Here is a 21,004-nt window from a genome sequence, read left to right on the forward strand (position 1 = left end):
ATGTTTATCTCTATGTTGGTCACATCTAGTTAGTTCAGCCCAGGTGATCAGGAGTCACCAATGTCACAGCTCAATTAACTTCACGTCACACTGTGCCGTGCATACAGGCGGTAATAGCTGAGGGCAATGGTTAGCACTACTCTGCGTTTCACAAGGATCAACTCAGTTAATCTGCATGCTGCTGTGTGAAGTATAACAATTATTATCTTCATTTAATGGACAGGAAATTAAAGCACAGAAAAGTTAAGTGACTTTCTTAGAATCACAAACCTAGTAAGTGGTTGAACCAGGATCTGAACCCAGGCAGTCTAGTTACAAAGTTCATGCTCTCAGCTACTACGCCATGCTACCTCTCTAAAGATCACTTGCAGATGACAGCATCATCAGTGCCCAATTCTACATGAAATTAGGATGTGGCCCTTACAATCTACTCAGAAACCTTTGAGGTGGTTATATCGTCCCTCATTTTCCATTCAATCAAGCTAGAAAAATATATATTTCACTGAAGAGAAAGAGGACAGAGCATTCTCCAAAGCTGCAGTGAAGAGTAAGTAATTTGATGATCTGGCTCCACATTCACTTCATGCAGCTTTTATTCCTTTATAAAACAGCACTGTTTGCTAAGTGAAACAAGCCGGACAGAGAAAGACAAGTATCACATGACCTCACTCAGATGTGGAAATTATGAACAAAATAAACTGTTAAACAAAATAGATTCTGAGACAGAAGCATAGAACAGACTGTGGAATCTCAGAGGGAAGGCGGGGGTGGGTGGGAAGAGATCAACCAAGAACTTGTATGCATATATGCATAACCCATGCACTCAGACAATAGAGTGGTGGAGGCCTGCGGTGGGGGAGGGCTATAAGGGGTCAAATGGGGGGGACATATGTAACGCTTTCAACAATAAAGATTTAAAAATAAATTTTAAAAAGCAGCACTTTTCTTTTTGCTCAAAGAATGTTAGTTAATTAAATGAAGCATCTGGATGAATTTATAGAGCCATTATAGCACAGCGATGGTAATACAGTGTGAAATGCAGCTGGGTGGTAAAAGATGCAGAGGTTTTGATGCTGAATAAATTCATGCTAGTTCTTTTGTTAAAGGTATAACTGTCAGGTTGGTAGATGTGACCCCTTGGCAAAGTTCTAGCCCAGTTCCCACTGAATGGCTGCTCAGAAGATTAGTGCATAGAAATGATGACTCTTAGAGGAAGCGGCAAAGAACAGACAGCAGCAGTGTGCTGTGTTGAGCAATACAGAATCCCATCAATCTATTTCCTTTCCTCCTGGGCGATCTTCTAATAACTAACTATAAAGCCTCCTCTATCAGTAACGATTGAGGCAGAATTTTCCCAATACATCACCAGCAGCCTGAAATCCCATCAGGGTAAACACTGTCGCCAGTTCCCAGAGTCACTTTGTATTACGTAAGGAGTAATTCAGTTTAGGAAGTTAGAAAATAAAAGAGAAAGTAAGATGTAACAGTAAATCAAAAAATTCAACATAATCAACATAAGTATTACTCTTTTTAATAGTAAGGAGTATGAGCAAATATACTTCATACTGAATTATGAAATCAAATCTCCGACTTAATTTGTGTGCGTGTGTGTGTGTGTGTGTGTGTGTGTGTGTGTGTGTGACACTGAGGAAATGCTTTCAACTCATACTGTCCCATCATAAAATAAGGATGTTTTCCACCTCACAATTTCACAATGAATCTTCAGGGAAGATCAGCCCAAATTCTTCTTTGAAAACATATTTCACACTAATGAAAATCTTTGTAGGCTACACATTCTTTGACCTTAGCTATGTGATTGTGTGGAGACAAAGGGCATTATAAACTCACACAAAGGGCAGTGGGAACTGAGAAGGAAGATAATATGGTGTGTGTTTCCCGCCATATAACATTTCTTCCCCACGAGGCATAAAAAATGACATAGAATAAAAAAACACGAGCATTAGATGAGCCATACCTAGGTCAGAATCTTAGGTCTGGGAATTTTTTCACATTCTGGTGGTGAAATTCTCTAAGACTTAGTTTGTTCATTTGTAGCATAGGAAACAACGTTACTTTATAGGGGAAAACAACTCTCACTAGAGGGTTAAAGAAACGAATGGTTCTTGTTAACAGTTTTTCCCCGTTCCTCTTTACTGATTCTGAAAAATATACATAATCACTGATGCGATTAGAGAGCTAGACTAGATGACTTATTAAGGACTTTCCTGAGGCATTCAATTAGTAATATTGAAATTTAGAGACGTTGTTTGCAAACATAATGCGCACGTCTTCTTTAATGTCAGCAACAATCACATAAAGTCTTTTCTTCTCTAGTTATGAGTTGTGACGGCTTGCTAATGTAAAGGAAAGCGCCTTAATGGCATTTGCACGCTTGTAATTAGGCTAGCAGTTGCATCACTAACCTTAGAAGTTCTGTAATTTTTAAGCTAATCAGTAAATCTTTCAAAATGTCAATGGCTGACAGGAGAAAAAGGAGACTTCAAAGAGATATATGTTTTAGTGGAATGTAACTTACACTACCAAGCTCAAGAGATTGCTTCTCTTATCAGCTTCCTACATTCACTCACGGGAAAACCTTTCTTGGTCTAGGTCCCATTACAGCTTGTGAAAAAGATTAGGGTTTTCTACAGGAAGAGGGCTGTTGAAGGAAAAGGGTTTTAAAGCAAGTTATATCTAGTTTCCTTAACTTATATATAGGTTCTAGTAAAATATGTATCAGAGTCTTCTCAATGGATGATCTCAAAGTAATTTGAGTAATCTGGAGATATTCATAAATGAACCTGCCAACTCATCCCCAAAGAATGGACACACTTGGGGGAGAAAATTAATCCACAGAACTTTACACAGGCCTTTGGAATGTGCTTTCTCCTTTCCCCTGCACACACCAGGCCCACGACTCCACCTCCTCACTAACCAGTTACTAAGCACTGTGCAATCTTCATTTATGATATATTTGCAGCCAACCCTTAACTTCCATTCTTACCTCTACATTACTGATTCATGTCTTTACCAGCTCACACGTAGATACTATGAAAATCATATAAGTGATCCCCCTGTCTACTGTGCTCGTCACTCTACTGTACTCTGCACACTTCTGAAGCACCAATTCTCCTGAAATATTGCTCAATCCCACCTCAGGTAACAAGCCTAAGTACATGGGACATGACAAAATGGTACATGACAAATACTTCCTCCATTTCCATACTTCAAGGTTCTCCACTACTTGTTCCAAACCAGTCTCTGCAGTCTTAGCATATTCAACCCTCTTATATGACTTGTAAATCCAAATGCACTAACTTACAATTTCCCCAGATTAAACTCTCCTACCTCCACAATGCTTTCAAGCACATTATTCTTTCCACTAGGTATACACACTTTCCTCCTTTTCTTTACCCAATTCTCACCTATCCTTCAAAACCTACTTCATTTTACCTTCTCTAATCTTTCCAGACCACTTCAGCTTATAATGATTTCCCCCTCCTTTTATCTTTTATAATATCTGTGGTCTATTAATAATCACATACTACTTAGTATCTTCTACTGCTCTCTTGAACTGTCATTAAAATATAAATATTTTACTACCTAATTTTCTAAAATGAAAGTGTCTTACCTACCCAAGTTAGAATGCAGGCTGAGAGTTAAAACCCTACATAAAATGAATAGGTGCTCCACTTAATATAAATATGAGATATAACTGAGTTGACATCAATGAAAATGACTATTTTGTTTTTCATGGACTACAATAACTGCCCTAGAGAGCTTTATTAGGTACAAAGCTTTCATAGGAAAGTTCTCTCTAAAAGGTTTATGGGAATATTAATAGAACTGTATTTCATTTAAATAATTATAACAATCATAAAGCATGCTATGAATAATACCACATAATAATAAAACAAATTATTTCACTAAATTCCTTTTATATATGTAAATTCAACAAAAATCCTTTTGTAGTATTTATCAAGCAAATGAGATTATGGCAAACCAATGAAAGGGAAAAAATACCAAAGTTGAAAACAGGTAGTTACACTTTATCGTGTTTAACAATTTTATTCCTTGTTTTCTCTTTAGATTAAGAATTTAAAAGATTTAAAAATTATGCACACTAGTATATATTTCCCTAAAATTTACATTTTCCATCATAATTTAATAGAGTACATGCTCAAAGAATTATATACTCTTGAAGGTCCTTTCCAACCCCACCCATATTTCTGATTCAATAATTCATGTGGTGGCACTTAATTTATGTGTAAAAATGATAGATATTTGCAAGTCCAAGAAACAAAGATTATCTTTAGTTTGTATGAAAAAGTGCCCACTTTGCAAAGAAAGATTTGGTTAAGCTTTTTGAAAGAAAAGGAGGTCAATCAAATTATAATTAGCTCTAATTAACCTTCCCAAGAGCTGTCAACTTCACCTGCAGCTGCCTCATTCTCCAAAAGGCACAAAGTTGAATTCTGCTTCTGAACATCAAAGAAAATCAAAGAAACAATTTTTAATCTTGGTTTATAAACAGACGTCCCTAATCAAAGACAGATACACAAGTGCATCTATCTGGTAAATTTTACCACATGATCTTATTCACAATGTAAGTATTAATTAGTTAAAACCTGCTTTGACAATATATTTAACCCTGTTCATGTATTTTCTAGTTTAGTGAAGGATGACATAAAATAAAAACCTATTTTCTGACTTCTTTAATTCTGGCAAAAAATGTACTAAAACAGCCGAAACCGGTTTGGCTCGGTGGATGGAGCGTCGGCCTGCGGACTGGGGGGTCCCGGGTTCGATTCTGGTCAGGGGCATGTACCTGGGTTGCAGGCACATCCCCAGTGGGAGATGTGCAGGAGGCAGCTGATCGATGTTTCTCTCTCATCGAAGTTTCTGACTTTCTATCTCTCTCCCTTCCTCTCTGTAAAAAATCAATAAAATATATTTTTAAAAAATGTACTAAAACAGACATCTATATATATAAATCCTAAGCGATGGTTACAACTGAACAACTGGAATGACCGGTCAGCCAGTCGCTATGATGCTCACTGACCACCAGGGGGCAGACACTCAATGCAGTAGCTGCCCCCTGGTGGTCAGTGCACTCCCGCAGCCAACCTCCCATGGCCCCATAGGCCTTGATCTCCGCCAGGCCAAAGGACCCCACCATGCAGGAATTCGTGCACTGGGCCTCTAGTTTGTTAATGGTATTGGAAATTTCTTTTCATAATCAGTATTTAAACCCTGTTCATCAAAGCCTGGTACAGCTCAAAGGCTATTTATAGAATTAATGTGAAGTTTGGGGTTTAAGGCAGACCTCACTTCAAGACAGAAATCATTCTTTCTATATTAACCTATAGAGGTTTAATCCAATTGAAATCACAATTTTATCAGATTTTGTTTTGAAGGAACTTGACCAACAGCTCTAAATTTGAATCTAGATATAATAAGACCTACTTAATAAAGAATATTCTTAAATGGATTTGGAAGAAAATAATCAGTGAGAACTGGTAAGCAAATGTTGAAAACCACCACCAACCGCAAGGAGAAAGAAAAGAGGAAGGTGGGACAAGGCTCAAGGATTTAAATCATATATAAACCTACAATAATTGGTACTGGCCAAAGAAGGGTTAGATGAAACATTCACTCACTCAATAAATATTTATTGACAACGCAACTGGCAAGACCTGATGTCCCAAACAGACCCTAGATTATGTAAGAATTAATCTATGATAATGGAGATACCACAAAACAGTAAGTGGTTTCCATGACAAACTATTTGGGGAAAAGAAGTGTAAAGTGTTGACCTTCATCTCATACCATACACCCAATGAAGTAATTTCTTAGATGGGCTAAGTGAATACAGACATGGGAGGAAAACTAGCTAAAAATGTATCTGAACTATTGCTAAGAATGAACCTTAAGAAAAGTTTAAAAAAAGAAATCACAGAAGATAGATTTTATAACACAAAACACTTCTGTTTAAAAACCTTGAGAAAATTACAAAGGCAATTTGCATATAGATGAAAACATTGATGAAAGATTTGGTAGAAACTGCAATAAAGAGATCTGCTGAAATATGGGGGGGTTGGGGGGAACAGATAGTAGTTAATACAAGAGAAGGGAAGAAGAAAAAGCAGGAGAGGTAAGAGGATTCAAGATAAATAAGAGGCATATGGCCCAGATTGGCAGGACGTCACTAGCAATCATCTCAGGAAAGCAACTGCCTTCAATAGGGAAGAATTCTGAGGGAATTCACAATTTAATTTGAAACCGTGGTCACACACAATCTTTGGCAACTAACATGGATACCGACGAATCAAAGTATAATATTTTCAAAAAGGGTGATTTATTTATGTAAATAAATTAGGTAGGTAGGACTAGAGAAGTCTTGTTTTTAATTCTAAAATAGCTTGTGAATATAAATCATGTAACACAATGTCAGGAGTCCCATATTGAAGTAAGAATACCGAAAGTGTTTCTCACATAGTAAGCTGCCAAGATAAGAATTTTATAGTATCAACTGCCTTATCACTACTTCCTCCTTGGGTAAAATTTACTAGTTTGTCAGCCAAATTAATATATTGCTCTAACACAGAGATGTTTAAAATACGCCCTGAAAGGTGCTCTCTTAGCAACTGCCTAATGCAAGTTTAGAGATTTGTATTTGTTTATTTTTAGTTCAATAAGGAAAATTATAGGGAGTAATGTCTACTTTGGAATATAATCGTGCCTGTGATGACTCACTACCTATGGGCACTTAGTCTGAAATGCTTTGTAGAAAATGAAGGTTTTGCTCTATTTTTCTTTTTTTCTTACTAGTTGAGAACTCCTTGTAGAGAGTATATCTAGCTTTCCCAGTGCATCCATACAAAATAAGCATTAAATAAATGTTGCTTAAATTCTCTTGCTAAATATGTATGTTAAATCTAACTAATGAACCTTAAAAAAAAGTTTAAAAAAAGGAAGAAATCACAGAAGGAGATAGATAGCACAAAAACACGTGTGTTTAAAAACTCATCTCCCTTATAAGTTACTACAGGCACACTTGAAACAATTGATTACAGAATGCTGAATGTGGTCCTGAACAGCCAGAAAATAGTGGCTCATCATACAGAACCCAGAATCCTACCATCAGTTCTAATGAAGCCAACCAACTGCAGAAAATACGGAAATCCAATGAGGTCCCCAGTGGCCCTCTGCAATGGAAACACAGAAACATTTTACTATAGTAACCTTTTAGAACAGAAAAGACTGACAAATCAAATATATGTGTGTTTTTTTCGGTTTTTTCCCCCTCTAAAGATGAGATTGACATCATAGGCTACTTACTAAACTGAAATACTACAAAAAGTTCAGATCACTAAAGAAGAAAATGTGGGAACTCATATCAATTCTGAAAATTAGAGACTTTAGTGTTTCTTTAATAAATGCACAAAGAAACACAATCTCTGTAAGTGTAAAATCATGAATATGTCTTTAGTAATCACATATCATTGCTCTTTTTAGAAACAGTACATTTATTCTGTCCTTACAGTTGCCTTTGTTACTTATTCCAAAAACCAAGATAGCTCCCATGACAGCTGCACCAGCTATAACTAAGTTCATGTTCAACCTCAACTATCCTTAGGGAATCTTATGCCGATTGGACCTTAACTTTCTGCCGCAGGACTTTAAGCATTCAACCCAACCTTTGCACAGGTGAGGCCAAATACAACTGGGCTTATTTGAATCTAGAGAAGTTGCCAAATTAACAATTTCCCCTGTTTCTTCAGGGCAAAGGCTGGTTCAGACAAGCTAACTATTTTGGCTTTGGACTCTGTTCACCAATTCATTGCTGCCTTAGGTCATAACACGATGCTGAAAGGAACTTTAAAAAAACAACTTAAGTGTGAGAGCAGGTTTTAGAAAGTTGTTGATCAAAGGAAGTTGCTAGAAGATGGTCCATGCCTGTTAAAAGCTGTTAAAACTTGAAGAAAAAAATAACAAGAAGTGTAACTTCATGGGGAATTGTGCTTATGATTTTAAACAGTGAAGTTGAGCTATTCTGTAAGGCAAAGAACTCATTAAAAATACTTAGATTTCAGAGAACAGTGCAGCCAATTTTGACAAAAGAGTCAGGAAGTATTCTGGTAGCCAGTGTGAAAAAAGGAATGTGCCTTATACTTCAGTGGAAAACATTCCTTACCAGTTTGTTCTTCCATGTAATATTTCTTTCTTCCCTCTCTCTCCCTTCCTTTTCCCAATTCCCCCTTTCTCCTTCTCTTTTTGTTCTTCATTGCTTTTTTTTTTGGGGGGGGGGTGTCAATACACTAAATAAAGGTAAAATAATTTCCATAATTTAAAATAGCTAATGTACCTTCAAAAGAGATTATTCTATTCTTAGGATCAGGCCAGTGTCTCAAAATTGTGCAATTAAAAGTTCACAAGTGAGTGAACAAAAGATTTATCAAATTGTGTTCTCTGCTGCCTTTGGAAGGAACTAGTAACCATCACTGTTAAATAAATTGAAAAATAAATCTAGTAATGTTTTCATAATTAGGTTACCCATGTCTTTAAAAGATTTATTGCCCCTAACCTCTCTGCCTGCCTGCCTGGTCACCCCTATCTGCCTCTGCCTGCATGCCTCATGCCCCTAACTTGCCCCCTGCTGGCCTGATTGCCCCTAACTTGCCCCCCTGCTAGCCTGATCACCCCTACCTTTCCCCCCTGCCTGCCTGATCGACCCTAACTTGCTTCCTTGATGGCCTAACCACCCCTACCTGCACTCTGGCCTCCCTCTGCGGGAGGCGACCTGGTGGATCAGGGGAAGGTACCGCCCCCATTACCCCGCTGCTGCTGCCACTGCTGGTCTGAGCCTGGACCCTTAGCAGCCGCTGTGGCTCTGTCTGGAAGGACGTCCGGAAAGTCATCCAGAAGACCTCCACTCTAATTAGCACATTACCCTTTTATTAGTACAGATGGTTATAATTATTAGTATCGTACTACTTCATGTCAAGATCTGCAAAGGGATACCAAAAATGGGAAAGAAATTTTGCCAAATTTCATACAACTCAAGTTTCTGGTTTTAAAGGTTTTTAATAGAAGAGGTATGTATACACACTCTAATTGTAATTTTTAAAAATATTTTATTGATTTTTTTACAGAGAAGAAGGGAGAGGGATAGAGAGTTAGAAACATCGATGAGAGAGAAACATCAATCAGCTGCCTCCTGCACACCCCCTACTGGGAATGTGCCCGCAACCAAGGTACATGCCCTTGACCGGAATCGAACCCGGGACCCTTCAGTCCGCAGGCCGACGTTCCATCCATTGAACCAAACTGGCTAGGGCTCTAATTGTAATTTTTAAAGACTCTTTTGCTCATTGTGAAAAAGTATATTAATCCTTGAAAAACATGGAGAGGTAGTTATTCTCACTAAAGCATGGGAATTCTTTCATTGGCAGTAACGTAACAAGTTTATAATACGTAAGAGAGCAATCAGTAACGCCAACAAACTTCTCCATACACAGTGAGAGTTGGAGGGCTAGTTGGGTGATGGTGCAGTGAGGTTAGAGGCGCTGGAGAATTAGTAGGGAGAGAAGGGGGAGGGGTGGTGAGCCAGAAGTAACTGCCACTAGAGGAGGGTGGGGATGGGGCTAAGATGGCAGATCGAGGAGGCTCTTGGAGGCCTTGTCATTTACTTGCAGGATTTTGGCTTTCACTCTGGATTAGATGGGAAGTCCTGGAGAGTTCTACTTCAGTTTTAAAAGGATGTTTCTGGCCGCTGTGATCTGAGTTGCCTGTATGGGGCGGGGCAGGTAAAAGCAGGGTGATCTGGTGGGCAGTGATAACCGCAACCCAGGCAGGAGCTGTGATGGCTGGACCAGGGAGGGAAGTGGTGCAAAGTGGCAAAATTCTGCAGTGGTTTTTTATATATTCACAAGCACAGGCACACACATGTACATGTGTGTACTGTATAGATAATACACATAAATAAATACACACACCTCCGGGGAGGGTTGGGGGGCGGGAGGTAGGAGGGTAAGAGATCAACCAAAGGACTTGTATGCATGCATATAAGCATAACCAATGGACATAAGACACTGGGGGATAGGGGAGGCTAGGGGACTGTCTAGGGCGGGGCGGGGGGGAATGGACACATATGTAATACCCTTTGTAATAAAAAAATTTAAAATAAATAAATAAATAAACACACACACCTAATTTTTTTCTTAACCATTTGAGGGTGTTAGAGACACCATGTCTCTTTACCCCTAAACACTTCAGTACAGCAGATAGTCTCTTACATACCACACTATAATTACCAAATTTAGGAAATCTGACATTGATCCACTGCATTCCAATTTTGTTTGTTGATGCCCCATTCCAGTGCAGGATCCAGTCTAGGGTCAGGATTGTATTTAGTGTTCAGAGATGTTTAGCCTCTTTTAACCTGGAACCTAGCCTTTTATCACCTTTCTTCTATTTTTTTTTTATAGCATTGGCATTTCTGAAGAATACAACCACACACACACACACACACACACACACACACACACACACACACCTTTAAAAAAAATAAAACTGTCCCTCCTTTTAGGTTTGTCTGGCATTTCCTCCTAGCCAGGTCCAGGTTGTACATTCTCAGTCATAATGCTACAAGGTGCTGTTTTGTCCTTCTCAAGGTGTCACATTATAAGTCACACCCACATTAGGGTTCCCTTTTCTACACAACATTGCCAACACTTGTCGCAATGAATTTGTATGCAGATATGCATAACTAGTGGACAGAACAATGGAGTGGGGAGGGGCTTGAGTGGGGGGAGGACTGGAGCGGGCTGGAGGAGGTTAATGGGGGGAAAAGGAGGAACTATGTAATATGTTCAACAATAAAGAAACAAACACACACAAATGAATTAACATTAAAAATAAATACGTTCCATTTTTGCTTTTAAATGGACAAAAGATGGAAATTAAAAAAAAGAAGTCACACATGCCCATCTGATATCAAATTTTAACACGTAATGGAGTTGTCTGATTTCACTACTGTGTAGTTACTATTTTCTGCTTACAATAAGCAATTTCTAGAGGCAACATTAAAACCGTTAATATGTAAATATTCTGCTCTTCATCAAAATTTCTCCCTAGATTTAGTATCTGATGATTCTTGTCTGATCCAAGTTTTTACTAAAACAGATGCAGAATGCCGATTTCCCAAATCTAACGGCCACTCCGCAGTTACCGGCTGGCACTCAACCGACGATAACAAGCAATGAGCCTTCCTTTCCTCCAATTAAAATTGTATGGACTCCTGAATTACTTCTTTTTTGATGGTTTGTAATTCACTACTGTACTTAATTATCTTGGTCTCAAGTACTTCCAGATTTGGCCAATGGGAGCCCCTCCAAGCTGGTTTCTTGTGACATGCTCCCTGCACTGTGAACACTTCCTTATTTTCTGGTATAACATGTTCCAGGCTCATCTTGTACGTACCCTCCCCCAGACCTGAAATCAGGCATTCTCCAAGGGTTCCTTTCAGTGGGGACTGGAATCTGGGCACTTGGTTATGCTATTGGGATATTTGCTTCTTGGCTCCTTAGTTGACAGAACTATGGACACACGCACACACACACACACACCTGCACACAAATATTATCTACATACATACATATATTCATGTGCACACATATATTTATATATGCACATATACATATATTTTAGAAATTATGCACTCACAACAATACCTCCAATTCTAGTCCATTCCACAAAATTCTTTCTTGACCTCCTTCATGCTATTTTCTATGCCTTTGCTTTTTCATTGAGATTCTGGACTTCAACAACGATCAACCCATGTTCTGAAACCTGTAATACATCTTAAAATTGTTTCAGAACTGTTTTGACCATACCCCTAAAACAAACACCCTTAAAATAGTTCAAGATTTGTTTGCAATTCTCTTCCAACTCAATCCTAGCCTGTCAAACATTGAACACAAATACTGGGGTCATGATTATATACTCTGCAGCCACTTACGTAGCTTGGGGATTGATTGCCAAAGGTTGGCTTAAATTCCCCTGAGAAACCATGCATGTGTACTATACAAACCGTGCTTCTACAGCCTTGACATCTGAGGGTCAGTTTGCCCCTGTACTATATTTTTGGTTTATACTTTCTTTCCTTTAGTTTCTTGAAAACATTGCTCTACTGCTTTACATGTTCTGTTGAGAAGGTTGATGCTGGCCTTTGTAAGCTATTTGATCTTTTCACTTGGAGGCACTTTTTTTTGAAAGTCTCATAGTTTTACTTTATGTTCTAGAGCTGATCTTTCCAGGCTCCAATACCCAATAACATTCTGGTCTTCCTTTATGTCTGGAAAGTTTTCTTGGATTATGGTTCTAAATAGTAGTGCTGTCCAGTTGCTTTTATTGACTTCAAGAAACTCTTTTATTTGTTTCATTCTAATTTCCCTGGTTATTTTTCTAGTTTTCTTCCATGCCTTTTCATTTGAATACTAGTACATTCTTCCTAGGGCAACTTGTAATTTAGTTTTCTTTTCTAATATGATTTTGTGTTTTCCTAATTTTTTTTTCTTTCCTAAGTTTTATCAACTCTCATTTCATTTCTTCGAGGGTTGTTTTTGTTTTGTTCAATTTCTAGTCTTAGTTTTTAAATTTCTGATTCTTAATGCCAAATGCTTGCTTGAGGATACTTGAGTCTGGAGTGCTGTAGAACAGTTTTGGTTGGCCTTGTGCTTGGAATGTTCTGAAGAGGAACACATTTAATTAATGGTCTGAGGAATGCTTTACTTCATATTGCCTGATTTTTACCATTGTTTTGTAATCTTGGGGACAGATTTATTTCCCTCGTCCACTTCTTGCATAGAAAGAGTTCCCGGTTCAACAGCACCCTCTTCTGTGCAATTTCCTCTATGGATCATGTTGTGGATGGTTGTGGAGCAGGTAGACGGAGGAGGTCTGACAAGTCTTATTTTTCTTCATTTATGCCAGATCCTTATTTCTCCCCCTTACATAGGCCCCTCCTTTTTAAATTTTCATAAAAGTTTATTTGAGTCAAACTGATGACATTGTTGAGAAGAGAGATCTCTGGAGAATCTCTCTCTCTCTCTCTCTCTCTCTCTCTCTCTCTCTCACACACACACACACACACACACACACACACACACAATTTTAAAAGAATCTCTTTACTTTCTGTGTTTCCAGTCCTTCTTTCCCCCCTTGATTCAAGTTCACACAGTACTGGAGAGGGGTATTCGATGTCCTCCTCTCTCTTCCTTTCCTCATCTCCCAGGAGTACCACCTCTTCTCTGCTTATGATTCTCCCTGAGAAGCCAAGGCTCGTGAGGCTGACACTTCAGGTTACACACACTTTCTCGAGTCCTGAGAACCACGGAGTCGTGGCCTAGCTCAGGATTTTGGCATCGATTGCTCCGTTTTCTCTTTTGAGGGGTGACTATTTGTACTTTGAGTTGCTCTGTTTCCCAGTTCTTTTCTAGCATCTGAAGCCCCACCTGCTCCGCTCTTTGAGTTCCAGGTTCCAGTGGCCAGCGAGCTGCAAAGCTTTGTCTGGTTGTTTAAAGCACATTTTTATATGTGCCTGCAGGCTGTGGTGCTCTGTCACGCAGTCCTATTGAAGGTATGGGTCCTGGCTGATTTTATTTACACTAGTGGCTTTATGTTTTCCAGGGGGATGATGTTGGGGAGATTCAAAGCCAGGTGATGCCACTGATTTCTACCAATGTTCTCTTAAATTTCTACTCTGATTATTTTGCTTGTTTGTTATCTGTATATCTGTTTTATGATAATGTCATTGTATCTGTTTTGTTGTAAGCTTCCTAAAATTCTTTGAATGATGCAAAGTGAAAATAAATTTTTACTTTTTAAAAAAGATTTTATTGATTGATTTGAGAAACACTGATTTGTTGTTCCACTTATTTGTGCATTTGTTGGTTACTTCTTGTATGAGCCCTGACCAGGGATTGAACCTAAAACCTTGGTGTATCAGAATAATGCTCTAACCAACTAAGCTACCTGGTCAGGGCCTAAATTTTTACCTTTTATTACTAAAAAAATAAATGTAAAAAATGCTCTGTCTTGCAGGGTTATTTAATTTATTGCTTGTCTCTTTCTATCTTTAATAATATGAGGTATGAGTAACAGATGAAAAGGGGAAAATATAAGAGAAAGAAAAGAATGGAAAAACAATGAGAATGATCATTTCAGCCCATGGATATCTGGTTTTGAAAGTAATTTGAGAGAAGTTTTATCATTTTTTTGAGCAGTAGTAACAGTCCTTCAGGACAGGTACAGTCTCTGTTGCCCACATCCATCAACTCAAGGATGTTAGACAGCATCATTGCTTTACAACTATACTTCATATGTTTACACACACACACAAAACACATATAGACAATACATGCACTTACTTGTTTCACATTTTGGAGTTCTTCTGTCAATTGTTTCCTTTGTCTTTCTGATTCAAATAATTTTTCCTATATTTAAAAACCACTAAATTAATAATTTGTTATAAATATATGAATGGGTATCATTCTTAGAACTTTGTTTTAAAATTTATAAATTCCCCAAATAGCCACAGCTACAATCTGAAAATGTAATTCCATCACTTTTCTGGCTACACACACACACACACACACACACACACACACACTAGAGGCCCAATGCATGAAATTCATGCAAGAGTAGGCCTTCCTTCCCCTGGTTGCCAGCACCAGCTTCCCTCTGTCACCCGGGACCCGGGCTTCCCTTGGACCCAGCTTCATCCAGAAGGACGTCCAGTCTAATTAGCATATTACCCTTTTATTATTATAAATACCATATGAAAGTAATTAGTTATTTACAGCATAATTGTGATGAAAATGTATTTTCTCTTTAGTCATTTTGTAAAGTCTCAGAATCTGAGGTCCAAAGTCAATCAAGTTCAAAATATGTAAATATTAACTAAATTTTGGGTAATAACTATCATTGTCAAAGTGCTTCCAAACTGAAGAGCATTATTATAATTCAGAAGTCTCTCTTACTATATTAAAGAGGACATGAAACTGAGTTGAATATCATTTTTCTAATTTAGCTTATTCTTGGAAGATCATCCATAAAAATTAAGATACGACTGGTGTAACCAAAATATGAAATGGTAGTTCTTAAAACAGAATATTATGCATGCCACCAAATATTATCATCTTTGAATTTAAAATTGAGCATATACCTTAAATGTTCACTTTTAAGTATATCATAAATAAGTCCACATTTTATTGATCAAACCAGATATACTAAGAATAATTTAGGAACCATTTTACTATAAATTTGAACAGGAATTGCTTGGAGATTAAACTGAGTAGTAAATACTCATGGCAACACTGCAATGTCTGTAAGAAATGATCTGCTTGGTGGAATATTTCAGCTCATCCTCATCTAAGAGATAAAGTGAAGGTATATGGAGATGAATATACTGTAGCAATCTTATGCATCTGCCACAGACCAGGAGCCAGGAGACTGCTGGCTGCCATGCCTTTATGCTCTGGCAAGTCACCTTCACTCTTTCTGTCCTAGTTTTTTGCATCTGTAAATGGAAAATATAGCTATTTCCATTCAGCTTTGCAAAGCAGTACCAATGTGAACTCTGCAGAAAGGCTTTAAGTTAAATAAAGCCACAGCACTTTAAAAAATCATTCTCACGCCCTGACCGGTTTGGCTCAGTGGATAGAGTGTCGGCCTGCGGACTCAGGGGTCCCAGGTTCGATTCCGGTCAAGGGCATGTACCTTGGTTGTGGGCACATACCCAGTGGGGAGTGTGCAAGAGGCAGCTGATCGATGTTTCTCTCTCATCGATGTTTCTGACTCTCTGTCCCTCTCCCTTCCTCTCTGTAAAAATTCAATAAAAAAAATATTTTAAAAAATCATTCTCACAAAATAAAATTAGACATTAGCATCAAATTATCTTGGTTTCATTTTTGTTTGTACCTTAAATCAGACATAAAGATTAGAGATGTCACAGGATAATGAGAAACAATGAGAGACTACTCACACACTCTATGAACTTGATTTAACAATGTCTATTTCTTTGTGTGTATAATTTAAGTAGAATAACTAAGTACAAACAATATTTTATCACAAATAAAAATATTTATTGCTGTATACACTCTTTTTATATAGCTAAACAAGTGGTTCTCAGCCAATAGATAGGTTTTGAGGTAAAGGAAATTTCACACTAGGATATGTTCAGTTATATTTCATAAAGCTTAAATACGAATTCTGATTTACTGAACAGCTCCTCAGAGGAGCTTGTTTAAATGTTACATAAGTATAGTTTTAAATTACAATTCTAATAATAAGGTTGATAGTCACTGAATGTATCACTAAATTTAGCAATGATAAACATTAAGGGAATAAAGAAGATCTGAGAGCCTCTGGAAATTCTGACGAACCATAAATTTAATGGTTTATGTAGAGACAAACTTTATAAAAATGTTATTTTACCAAGGTAACCAATAGTGGAGATATTTTCTACAAGGATGTAAAAGAACTATTGACAATCTATTTTTAAAACTAAATGTATTTTTAAAACTAAATTTATACTAGAAAATGTGGAAAGACAATGGTTTTAAGTTATAATAAAAAGTATAGAAAATACTTCTTTAGTAATGCTCACATACATTTGGAAGAAACATGAATTTCTAAAGCCTTTTGATAGAGAATTTGGTAACACACATAAAATTTTAATATGTCTGTATCCCTTGAGAAAACAATTTCACTTTCAGTAATTTATTCCATTTGTACTTTTACAACTGCACAATCATGCAAAGATATATCTATAATGCTATTTATGATGGAATTAATTTTAATAATGAAAAACTTAAAATAGCTTAACTATTCATCATTAAGAAACTGGCTAAATAACATAAGACAGAACCATGTGATGATAGGAGAGCCATTAAAAAGAATTTGGCATATCTATGTACTAGTATATTAACTAGAAAAGTAGCCCAACACATGTTGACAAAGAGAATAAAGCAGGCAAGTTGTAAAAGAGTGTACCTTGTGTTAAATGATTTTGTAAAAGTTAGAAATATATTAATATACTTATATAACATATATTTACATGTTTTATGTATAGTTACTATATTTTTATATAGGGCATTCCCCAAAATGTATACATATACCTTTTTGACAGCTCAATTGATAGTCCCTTCTTTTCAGATTTAACCCATTGGAATTAATAATTATTAGTATTCTAAGTGTGTATACTTTTTTGGGGATACCTGAACATACATTCATTTTTTAGAAATACAAATGGCTATCTAGAGGACGTCTACAAAAGGATAAACAAGATATGTTTAACAATGGCTTCCTCTAGAGATTGAAATTTAGAAATTAAGGTAGCAAGGGAATTTCTTTCTTTTTATGAGTTTAATGATTTTGCTTTAATAAAAATTAAATAAATAATAGAGTTTCACTTATTTAAGGCAATACTTTAAAATAATATTAAAATATAGAGCTATGTTTACTTAATAGTAAATCAAGGAGTTACGTTGCTTTTCTTGAAGATTTAAAAACATTAATGGCTTTCTATAAAAATAAGGATATAACTGAAACTTAATATTCTACTAAACACAGAATGAAAACATATAAAGAGAATCAAAATCTTAATGTATATTTGGGATATATTATATGGTTTTTCTTTCCTCAAATCATATTGCCTTTATTCCAAATTATGTTAGCATACCAAAGTATCCCAGAGGCATGCCTAGGAACAGGGGAGAAAATGTTTTTCCCAATGAACATCTGAGGACCCAAAATTGTCATGGCATGCTTTGTGAGCTCCTCATCCTTGCCACTAATGTGAGAAAAAATAAAAAGGGTAAGAAGTAGCCAAATCAAAAGTTACAAGTAAAAACCACTGTTCACACTGAATCTTATGTATACGGTAAAATATAAATGAAAAGTGTGTGTGAACTAAAAAATTAACTCTCTAAGGATCAACTGAAGAAATAAATAGCAATTATGAGATTAATATTCAATACTGACCCAAATTGATATTAAGCTATTTCATATTAACATTCATTAATTAAAAATAAAACTAAGCCCCAATACTTCAGAATTCAACACAAGATAATTTCCTTTTTCTTTTTTTCTAAAGAAAATGTAAGAAAGCTAAATTGGAGATTACCTTAAGTGCATTCACTTCTTCTAAGGCATCATTTCTTTCACGCTTAAGCCTTTCCACATCATCTGCTTCTAAGGAATCACAGGCAATAAACTGTCAACATTAAAATACAAGAGAAAATTACACGTTACATGCTGATTATGAGAACTAACACAGAAATCTTTTTTGACAAGGCTTAGGAGTAATTTGATCAGGTAAAAGAGAATGTTAACGTAATCTGGGGTAACTTCACCCATTTATACTTAATCTTATATTGTTGTTATAACAGAATTTAGATGATGATCAGATATACACACTGTGTTGTCATCTTTATGATTCTTATTTAACGATATAATTTTCCTTAAAAGTCCAAATTCCAAGAGTGTGTTTATTTTTTTAAAATATATTTTATTGATTTTTTACAGAGAGGAAAGGAGAGGGATAGAGAGTAGAAACATCAATCAGCTGCCTCCTGCACACCCCCTACTGGGGATGTGCCGGCAATCAAGGTACATGCCCTTGACTGGAATGGAATCTGGGACCCTTCAGTCTGTAGGCCGACGCTCTATCCACTGAGCCAAACCAGTTAGGGTTCAAGAGTGTGTTTATAATATTAAAACAACTTCATGAGCTATCAACATAAACTATTCCCTAAAGACATCCATTCCAACCAAGCATATAGTCTCCAAGGCTAACAAGATACTAGGCATTATAAACCAAGATTGTTTATCTAAACCCAGTAAAGTACATTAATTGAGCTTGTGTCTTGCTTTAATTAAACACAATGTAACATAACAGTCAAGTGGCTTAAAAAGATGTCTGCACAAAAACTGTGTATTGAAGATAATATTAATAATTCATGCACAAGTGAATAACAACAACAAAAATAGCGAAGCTGACAATCTCTCTTACAGATAATTGCAAGGTAGAAAACAAGGACAATCTTAGAGAAATATAAGACTTGGAAAAATTAACTTTCCTGCCATGTTCCAATAGCCTTTATATGCTAATGAGCATTTTGAACATCCCAAAAGGAAATATAACTTAATAAAGGGTTGCATTTCCTCAAGTTATCTGACCATACTACACCTACCTCCTCTATTTATTTATTACTCTATATTTGGACTCTTCTTTGTCCCCTACGTAGACTATCTACCCCCAGTTTCATCCTCTTCTGAGATAACCAACACGATTATAAGATCATTATTTCTAAAATATTGCTTTGGTGATGTCTCTGTTCTCCCTAATGGTTCCTGACTGTTAGTAAAGCGCACACTTCTAATTTAATATTTACCCTTTCAGGCCTAACTTCCTTTACTGTCCTGCATGTACTAGATTGTCTTTTTAAAAAGTAAATCATTCTCTGCTTACCATCACATTATACATATATATTTGTTGTTGTTCATGCAGGTACTCTGCACTTCTCTGTTTACCTCTTGAGCAGATAAAATCCTATTTATCATTCAAAACTCACTCAAATGCCAACTCTGTCATGAATCTTCTCTGAATGTTCAAAGCTCTTTTATTATTATGGCCTTATCACATAAAGCATTTTTAAAATGTTTTTCTAATTGATATTTTAGAGAGGAAAAAAAATCTGCGTAAGAGAGAAACATGGATTGGTTGCCTCCTGCATGCCCCCTACTGGGATCAAGCCCAAAACCTGGGCATGTGCCGTGACCTGGAATCGAACCAGTGACCTTTTGGTGCATGGGAATACACTCAACCAACTGAGCCACACTGGTCAGGGCTCACACAATGCATTTTTTATTTTTATTATTTATTTATCCTCACCAGAGGATATTTTTCCATTAATTTTTTAGAGAAAGCAGAAGGGAGAGACAGAGAAAGAAACATCAATGTGAGAGAGACACATGGGTTGGTTGCCTCCTATATGCCCCCTGATGAGGGCTGGGGATTGAGCCTGCAACCAAGGTACATGCCCTTGACCGGAATGAAACCTGGACCCTTCAGTCCACAGGCCAACGCTTTATCCACTGCTCCAAACTAGCTAGGCACAATGCATTTTTAAACAATAATTATTTGTGTACATAAATTTCCTTACACTATACCTTAATTTCTTGAGGGTTAGGCTGGAGTTTTACTTGTCTTTTTTTCCCTTCCAATTATAGTTTACATTCAATATTATTTTGTATTAGTTTCATGTGTACACCATAGTGGTTAGAGTTTTACTTATCTTAATAACATGCACCAAAACACCCAACACAATGCCATGCACATTGTTCTTGTTCAACACATATTACTATTTTACAGATGAGTGTAGTGAAGTGGCTATGAAGTATTTACTGCTACACATAGGGAGAATATCATTTATATCATGAGCCAGTATCACATACAGTTCACCTTGGTATTTTCCACTCTATTCTATTTCACTTGTTGAAATGGTGGTTGCAATCCACTAAACTGATTTAGCAAGAATCTAAATTTTGAAACTTCTACATTAGGGAATTTAGCATATTCTCTCTGTGATTTAAAGATAATCTTGTTTATGGTACTTAATGAATGTGGCAAATCCATTATATTAAGGGGAGCTAGGATGTTCCAAACTTCCCTTTTCTGTGTGGAACTCTGGACCAGCAGCAGGTGTAGCAATATGTAAATTTTTAAAATATTTCTTTTCTTTTTTTTATTAATTAAATCTTTATTGTTCAGATTATTACATTTGTTCCTCTTTTTCCCCCCATAACTCCCCTCCATCCAGTTCCCACCCTACCCTCCTCCCTCACTCCCCATCTACTGTCCTCATCCATAGGTGTACGATTTTTGTCCAGTCTCTTCCCCCATCCCCCTCCCCCCCTGCCCCCAAGAAGAGCCAGT

At 36.8% G+C, this 21,004-nt stretch overlaps 1 protein-coding gene across 1 annotated transcript in view; it reads right to left on the reverse strand.

Moving 5' to 3' along the window:
* STXBP4 (syntaxin binding protein 4) overlaps positions 1-21,004 on the reverse strand; it is a 122,560-nt gene that overhangs the window by 65,721 nt on the left and 35,835 nt on the right. Inside the window, exons 11-12 of the mRNA XM_006753167.2 lie at positions 18,191-18,280; positions 14,433-14,498 (exon numbers count right to left, since the gene is read on the reverse strand). Of these exons, the coding sequence (XP_006753230.1) occupies positions 14,433-14,498; positions 18,191-18,280 (156 nt within the window). The remainder of the gene's footprint in view (positions 1-14,432; positions 14,499-18,190; positions 18,281-21,004) is intronic.

This window comes from Myotis davidii, unplaced genomic scaffold (assembly GCF_000327345.1).
Source record: "Myotis davidii unplaced genomic scaffold, ASM32734v1 scaffold771, whole genome shotgun sequence".
NCBI lineage: Eukaryota > Metazoa > Chordata > Mammalia > Chiroptera > Vespertilionidae > Myotis > Myotis davidii.